This window comes from Antrostomus carolinensis, unplaced genomic scaffold (assembly GCF_000700745.2).
Source record: "Antrostomus carolinensis isolate BGI_N321 unplaced genomic scaffold, ASM70074v2 scaffold24903, whole genome shotgun sequence".
In the NCBI taxonomy this organism is placed as follows: domain Eukaryota; kingdom Metazoa; phylum Chordata; class Aves; order Caprimulgiformes; family Caprimulgidae; genus Antrostomus; species Antrostomus carolinensis.
This window is the reverse complement of record NW_010303537.1, coordinates 35896-44499: the sequence shown is the minus strand read 5'-3', so window position 1 is coordinate 44499 and position 8604 is coordinate 35896. Positions and strand designations below refer to the sequence as shown.

The 8604-nt window shown below is 43.0% G+C and overlaps 1 protein-coding gene across 1 annotated transcript in view; it reads left to right on the top strand.

The window, feature by feature from the left end:
• LOC104521985 (ATP-binding cassette sub-family A member 9-like) overlaps window positions 1-5921 on the top strand; it is a 26868-nt gene extending 20947 nt beyond the window's left edge. The window contains 11 exon segments of the mRNA XM_010164140.2: window positions 877-997; window positions 1342-1459; window positions 1721-1812; window positions 2559-2728; window positions 3215-3290; window positions 4052-4146; window positions 4727-4846; window positions 5186-5326; window positions 5484-5563; window positions 5656-5711; window positions 5832-5921. Coding sequence (XP_010162442.2) covers window positions 877-997; window positions 1342-1459; window positions 1721-1812; window positions 2559-2728; window positions 3215-3290; window positions 4052-4146; window positions 4727-4846; window positions 5186-5326; window positions 5484-5563; window positions 5656-5711; window positions 5832-5921 — 1159 coding nt within the window.
• The last annotated feature ends 2683 nt before the right edge of the window (window positions 5922-8604 follow it).

Genomic DNA, 8604 nt, shown 5'->3' with positions numbered 1-8604 from the left:
GGAATGAGCTTAAAAACATTTTGCAAAGGGTAAAGCTCATATTTTTTTAGTTTTAACCAGTTTTTCTGGAGGGGAGGAAATTGGGAATGAAGGAAGGGATTTTTTGTATTCCTTTGGGTTATTACAGTTTCCAACTGTACTTATTGGAGTTTCCCTGAATGTGTCTGGAGGCAAATTCCCACCTAGTGTGTTGCAGTAGAAGGTCAGCTGAACTACAACATCCTAGAGAGAATAAAAAATGTGATTTAAAGGGGTTTTCTGTTTTAATAAAGCTTCATAGCTGAGGTCTCGGGACATCTCCCTGCAGCTGGCTAAATTAACAATTATAAATTTTAATCCAACATGTTAACTCCTTTTCAAATGTGTCAGTATTCCTGTCTGCAGGATGGAGACTTCCCCTAAAGTGTCATCAGGATGGGGTCATCTGTTAAGTGCTCTCTGCTTCACTGTCACCAACAGCATGTGACTGACCACCTAAGTCATGTGGGAAAAAAATTGTAAAAAATATTCAGTTGTCAGACATTAACAAACATGACTCAGTTAGGAGTTCGAGGTCCAAATAGCTTTGAAAACCTGCCCCATGTATTTTAATTCTCTTTGAACAGATCATTGGCATGGGTTGAGCAGTGGTCCAGTCAGTACTTAGTGATGGAAGAAAAGTTAAATCTGACTTTTATTTTTTCACACATGCCAGTGGGATTTTTTTTTTTACCCTATGAATAAATATTTGAGCAAACACCATCCTTGGAACAGCTCCTTGAATTCAAATAAATTTAGCAGAGCTCTGCATTGGCACTACCCTGGGAACAAATTTGTAGAACCAAGCTTTTTTGGAAGTGATTCCTGGTGACAACATCTCTCCTTCTCCACTTGTAGGATCCAGCAGAAGAGACCGGTCACCTGCCAGAACAGGGACCACCCTGGGGAGGAGTCCCCAGAAGTCCAAGCAGAGAGGGAGAGAGTGAGGAGGGCGATGACCTCCCTGCAGCAGGAGGAGGTGAAACCAGCCTTCTGGCTTGTTTTCTTTTTTATTCTCCATCTTCTGGTCTGTCTCAGCTTTCTTAGCTCATGTACTTATTTACTGATCTCCTGATGTCCAAGTGCACATCTCACCATCCAGCCCACGGTCCCCCTGGCAGCAGAAGGAGTTCAGCTTGCACTAAATTTTTATTCCAATTCTGCTTTTTTTTTCCCTTTTTTTTTTTTTTCCTGTTACTGTTTCCTGTTTTTTTTTTAATTTGGAAATTTTCTCTGCAAAGATTCGTATTTAATGTTAAGAACAGATGAGCTGACTCATGGGACAAGAGGAGAGTTTTTATTCCCCACTTCATCTCTTCACAGGAGTCGGTTGTCATTGTCAACAGTTTGCGCAAGGAATATGAAGACAAGAAAGCCAGTTCCATCTTTAAGAAAAAGAAGAAAGTTGCTGTCAAAAACCTCTCTTTTAGTGTTAAAAAAGGTTCAAGTATTTTCCTGCACCCCTTATAAATGACTAAAATCTAATGTGAAGGTCACATTTGGAGACCATATTTTTGTTAGAACTTTCTTGTGTGCAACCAGACCCAACACACCTGCACTTCTCTGTTCATGGTTTAATTTATTCAGATAAGTTAATGAACAACCCTTTCTCCTACTGTATTTTTAGATATTGCCTAGCACACAGAGAAGAAGGTCTTATTAACCATAATTAGTGTTAACAGTTCTTGCATATTTGTTCCAGGAGAAGTTTTAGGTCTTTTGGGACCCAACGGAGCTGGAAAAAGTACAACTATAAACATGATTTCTGGAGACGTAACAGTGACTGCTGGAGAGGTAGGTGGTTCTTTTGGATCATTAGGGGGTTGATCTTGATGCCTTTATAAATGAAGGGTGTGATAAAGCAATCTGGCAACGCAAGCTTTAAGTTGGGGAATTTGATGTACGTGTAACCCTATATATTTACAGAAGTAGGGAGTTGATTTACTTAAAGCACTTTCTAGTTTCCATCAAAATCCATGTTACAGATTTAAGGGTTTGAGCTACACAAAACTCCCGTGTGTGTTTGAAAGCCATGGTGAAATTTCACAAGCTTTCGACGACATGTTGACATCTTAAAAAGAAAAATTAATAAATAATAACACTCTTCATAAACAGCCTTGCAAAACCAGGAAATTGAAAACGAATGTGAACAGGGTTGGGCTAGTAACAATCCATCACTTAATTATGTGCAGGATGATTAATGACATGTGCTGTGGGAGGGGAAATACCATTGCTGTTACAGATTTGGGACTGAATGTTTGAAATAGAAAAGTACTACTAGGAAAAGCTAGTCTCATGTTGGTACTATTACTCCAAGTTTTCTGGTAGTAAATAGTGTTTGGTTTTGTGAAAACACTGTCCTTGGATTTGAATGAGCAGAAATTGTGGTAGCTGGAGATGGTCACTCCAATGATGCTGGAGTTCATTTCTCATGTCCTAATGAGGTTTCTTACAGCACAGGAGAAAACATTACCTCATCTCCAAGGGTTTCATTGGTTCTCCTCAGAATAACACACTACAACTATGGTGTGTTTGTGCAGGTGCTGCTCCAGGGCCGTGATGAAGTTGCCTCCTCCCCAGGGCAGGGCAGCCTGGGCTGCTGCCCACAGCAGGACCCACTCTGGCCAGACCTCACGGTCCACCAGCATCTGGAGGTGTACACTGCCGTGAGAGGGATGAGGAAAGAAGATGCAGCTATTATCACCAGCCGGTAAAAGCCAAATGATTTCAGCTTTTCCTTCTTCCTTTCTCTAGAGCTACAGGACGGGAAAAGGTTTTTTCTGCTCATTAACCTGGTTAATTGATAGGAGACACCACTTTCAATGCCTCTTTACCTTGGAGAAACTGGATCTGCTGCTGATGAGATCTGCTATTTTACACTGTTCTCAATCCCTTATCTGTTAAGATTTCAACCCTAATTTACCTAGAAAACTTCAGAAAAATAATTAAAATTGCTCCGGTTCATGGACAGTTACATGAGTAACTCAATTATCTCATTAGTTGTGGTTACAGTCTTGAGTTTCTGCAAAATTTCCTTAATTTACCATCTGAGCTAGGAGTAAAATCACCAAGTAACCCAAGGTGATGTGTATCAGCCAGAACATGTTTGTTAGTCTCTGGTTCCTCAGTACCACCGACCACAGCATTAGCCAACGGAGATGGTAATTTCAGTATTTTTCCTTTCCATTCCCCACAGCATAGCGAAGGCCTTGGATCTCCAGAAGCATTTTAAAACTCCAGCAAGGAGATTACCTGCTGGAGAAGCCCGAAAGGTATGTGTTAGATTTGTCTTTGGCACTTGAGCACATTTTGCTCTTTCTTCTTTGAACTTGGGGTGCAGAAAACCTTCTTTCAAGCTCAAGAATGTGTTGGGTTCCTTGCCCTGATGTCAGTGAGAGCAGAATATGGTCTATGGTTCTTGACATTGTAAAAGTTTTGGGTTTTTGTTTCACAAAGTCAAAATTTTCTTCTTGGACCAAAGCCTAAAATTAAAATTTAATAAAAATTTCTGCAAATTCAGTGTCATCATGAAAACTCCTTATGGTTCCGAAGGGAGTTACTTCCTTCTAACATAGAAGCAGATACAGTAGAGTGGGTTCCTGGCAAGACTTATTTTCATCAATAGCTTTTTGAATCCAGCCTGGCAGGGTCCCCCCCACCTCCTCTCTCTCCACTCTCCCTCATTGTATGTTTAATAAATGCAAACCACAAACTGGATTTACGAGGTAATCACCTCTTCATGCCCCACCATGAGCATCTGCCAGTAAATGGGATGGAAAACCACTTTCAAATCTTTGGCAGGCCTGGGAGTTCTGGGGAAAGCTGATTTGGAGAGATGAATATGTTCACTAAGAACACCTGAGATGCGTTGTTTGGTTTGGTTTTTTTTAATCCCTATTCCTCCTGCACTTTGGAATCAAGATCTTCAGCTTCTAAAAGATTCACAGGGAGTGAGATGTAGCAGGACAACTGACAGTTTTGCAGATGAAGTAAAAGCAAACGTGACCTGACGTCGATGCCTTCTCCATTTCAGCTGTGTTTTGCACTGAGCGTCCTGGGAGATCCAACGCTGATGCTTTGGGATGAGCCATCAGTGGGCATGGACCTGAAAGGGCAGCGCCGTATGTGGTGAGCAGCCCTGTTTTAGCAGAATTGAGATGTTTGTAACAGATTTAACAGGATGAATCTTACCTTCCCTATTGTAGTAACCGTTTGGTAAAGAGTTTCTGCCTCAGTTGCACAGTCCATCTGTGTTTTACCACTTGCTGAACTCCTTTACTCATCAAGCAGTAAGCCCTTGCTAACCATCAGATATAATCTTCATGGTAGTGCACCAAAAAAATTCTGAGTAGATGCCAACTACTGAACTCATGCATTTGGTACAAAAGCCAAAAATTCCTGGTTTCTTCAAAGCAAGAGAAAAAATTATATATAGTTCTTCCTTTTTGTCACGCAGCCCCAGTGTTTGCTCTAGCTTCTCATTGACAGTTTACACTGAGAGCATAAAATCTGGGGGGATGCTGATGAGACAAATTACAACGTAGCATTGTCATCCACGTGTCATCTTTAAGCAAGATAACTGAAGTCTTTTAAATCACTGTCCACTTTTTAATAATTTTATCATTGCAGTTGTTTTTTGGGGAGGGAAATGCAAAATGAGAGATTTTCATTTGTTCCTGGAAAGTAAGTGCCACCCCTCTGTTCCCAGGAAGGTGATTCAGAGTGCCATGAAAGGCAAGGAGCGGGCAGCCGTCCTTAGCACGCAGTACCTGGAGGAGGCAGCGGCGATATGCAACCGAGTGGCCATCCTGGTGTCGGGGCAGCTACGGTGGGCACCAGGGTGGCATTGCTCATTGGGATGCCACCTGGCTTTTAGTCTGTGGTTTGGTTGGTTGGTTTTTCTTCTTAATCTAATAAAAAAAGTAGGTTTGGATTGTTCCAACAGTTTTGTGAGGAGGTAGGTTGTTTCAGCAGCTCAGTATAACAGAAGACGTACATCTGCTGCTCATATCCAATGATTGCTTCATTTTCTGTTTCTGATTATTTTAACACTGTTTTAAAATATTCTAAATATTTTAGAATTTTAACACTGTTTTAAAATATTCTAAATATTCTGATATTCTAAAATATCAGAATATATTAAATTCTGATTATTTTACCACTGCAGGTACATCGGTACCCTTGAGGATTTGAAAAATAAGTTTGGCACAAGTTACCACCTTGAAGTCAAAATGCCAAGCACGGGGCAAAGTGATGCTCTCCATGCCGAAATTCTGCGCCTCTTCCCCCATGCGGCTCGGCAAGAAAGGTCACTACCCCATGGGCTGCACACCCAGCCCAGACTCTGTTGATCTTACTGACCTTGCTCAATAATTGACCTGGGAATGCAGTAACCCTACAAGCACCTCCAAACCTTGGTGCTCAGTCACAAAACAACAAATTCATTTTTTTAATTACTTTTTCAGGACAACTTCTTTGCTCATCTACAAGATACCAATGGAAGATGCACTACCTCTGTCCCAGTCTTTCTCCAAGCTAGAAGCAGGTAAAAGGAAACAATTAATTAATTATGAAGATTGCTTTCAAATTACTCATATGGATTTGTTTTTTAAGGATGCTCTTTCCATCCTTCTGCAGCTAAACAGAATTTCAAGCTTGAGGAGTACAGCTTGTCACTGCACACTCTACAACAGGTACGTCGATGTAGAAGTTACAGGTTAGAAACTACCTGTATAAAAAGAAATAGCCCATGACTGGTGTAAACACCATCAGTCTTTGGCAATAATGGGGTCATTTCTGCTGTGGTGTTGCAGGTGTTTGTAGACCTTACCCGGGATTTGGAGGAGCATGACCTGGATATGGCATCTGATGGGGTTGTGGAGCGGAGACCGCTTCACCCCTGAGCCCTTGGAGCCAGAAAGGAAAATATTCAGCATATTTCATCAGTGTTACTGATATGTGTGATTGGATGCAGCCCTAGGACTTGGTTGCCTGTGTCACATCACATACAACCTTGTAGATTTTCTGCCTCATAAAGAAAAAAAGAATTCTTATTTTAATAAATAAAGCCTTTATCTGCCTACCATTCACCTGTACCTTTGCTCAGACTGACTCATGAAGATTCTCTGTGCTGAGGATGAATTGCTGGTCCCAAGGCAGCAAGGTGGGCACCACAGCTGTGCATGGGAGGCTCGGTTGTTGGAGAGAATCTCTGAAACCCTCACTCATCCATGGCAGGAGGACACCAGCATCCTTCTGGCTGGTACCACGTGGCCAACAAGGGTGCTGCTTTCCAGTGGAGGAGCATGGGGCTGTATTTTGACCCAAAAATCTGCTGTTGCTGTGTTTTTCATCTCAGCCACCTTGGCCCACCTCTGGTTCCCACTGCTGGGGACACAGAAATGAAGGGACTCTGCAATCCCTAGAAAAGTTTAATGGAAATTGGCAGGTTACCATCTTTCAAAAAAATTATTAGTATCTGAAGTCAAAATAAGATGTGCTTTGACCCAAAGTAAAGCTGGAGCAGGAGTGTAGGTTTACCAGGTCTTCTGGTGACAGCACATGTGTTGGACTGTCGGGAAGAGGGGAAGGGCTCTGCGTTAGCACCCAGCCTCTGTGGGTGCTTGGGAGGGATGGGCGCACTGGTGGGGAGATGGGGGTAAGCACCAGCACCCTGACCCTGTCTGAGCAGATCAGCATCTTTTCTTGGACATCTGTCTGCCAGGGCTAGCTTTAAATAGTAAATTTTTAAAAATAAATAAAACAAAAACTCCCTACATTCAGGCAGTCAGATCTTTCCCTTGGTGCCCCAGCACCCTCAGCCTTTGGGAAAGGCTGGGCTTGGGACCCACTGGGGGACGGGGGCAGTGCCATCCCATGGGATAGACACAGCAGGAAGACCCTAGTCTGTGCCAGGAGTTCCTCTAGTTCATGTGGATGACACTGGCGATGCAGGTACAGGTGAGGTGGGTATGGTATGGACAATGAAGGTAGGGTATGGGCAATGCAGGTATGGGCAATGCAGGTGGATTACTCGGCCACAGATGTGTGTGTAGGCAATGCAAGCAGGGATGTGGGCAAGAAGGTACCAACAGGTAACTTCCATGATTCAGTGATGGGTTGCTCCTGCCAGGAAAAGCCCCCAGAGCAGCCACCCCACACACCGGGAGAGCTGCTTTCCATACGGATCATCTCCAACCACCAGTGCCTCTGTCAAGGAGATGGGCAGGGAGATGTCTTTGCTTGAGTTTCACTGACTGGGACTCAGCATATCCACTTCTCTGCTTCATTTTATTATTTTTTCCCCCTTTGTGAGGAGGGGCTGAAAGGGAGGAGAAGGTTTATAAACCTGGGAGATGTACTGTGGACAGGTCTTAACTTGATTTTGTGTCCTGACTTGCTATTCCTCTTGAGTCTGCCTAGCTCTAAAACGTCTGAATGTTATTTAAATGTTAGGGGTGGGTGTTCTCCTGCTAAGCAAAGCAAAGGGAAGCAGATCCAGCTCCTCTGCATTTACAAGCCCAGCCTCTGTCCCAGTTGGTTGCTTCCCTCTTCCACCCTCGGATGCTGTGGTGGGGGACGGAGGGGTAGGTGTGCTCCACAGCCACACTCCCAGCCTGGAGATGAAATCAAACCCATTAGAAGCACAAGGTTGCTCAAGATAAGTTTATTTTAATGTTTACAATATATTTGGTAATCGGAAGGGCTGTTCCTCTCCAGGAGGCAGTGCTCTCCTGCTCTTCCTACGCTGGGGCTGGTGACACTGATAGTTTGCAAACACAACCTTTGCCATTTGGAGAGGAGTGAGAGTCGCCGTTTGCTCCTCTGCCTTCAGCAACGTGCTGTAATATTTCTGTTGACTTCAACCTCTCTTGCTGCACTGAGAAACATCACGGAGTTTGCCAGAGAAAGGATTTTTGTGTGGTTTGTAGTTGGGCTCATTTTTCTTCTCCTGGCCAAGACTCAAGAATTTCCTGAGTAACTTTTCAGAGAATCTGCTCCAGCAACTCAAACAACAATATGCCCTGTTTGATTTTTATAACATAAATAAATCTGAAGATCTTCCAAGAAGGAAGGGAGGAGGAAGCCAGGGAAAAGAGAAGTGATGGTGTGACGAATGCCTTTTGGCAGAAGTGCCTGAGTGAAAAAAAACCAGCGTGTGGACAAAGGAGCACTGAGAGTCGCTGGGACAACTGGCGAGTCCAGCCCAGGGAGGCTCAGCATCTCTGCTTTTACAGGCACACTACAAAGGACAAGCTCTGGATTTCTTCCAAACCTCCCCTTTAAGGTAAGGCTTAAACATTCTTTTTAAATAAAAATTGCTATTTAAAAGTTATGAATACATCCTGTAATTAATAACACCGTTAGTAACACTGGGTGAGAATATGCATGCGTGGGACACTGAGCATCTTTCTAATAGGCTGAGTTAAGCTTGTGATTAAGCTTAGTGATTATTTAAAGGCAATAGAGTCTTTTTTAACCTTCCTTTGATATGAAATAACATCTCAGTGGAGCTCAGTTTATGGCAGAGGTGTATTTTCAGTGTTTCTCAGTGCTAAGGGGATAAGCTTGGTTCAGCTCAATATT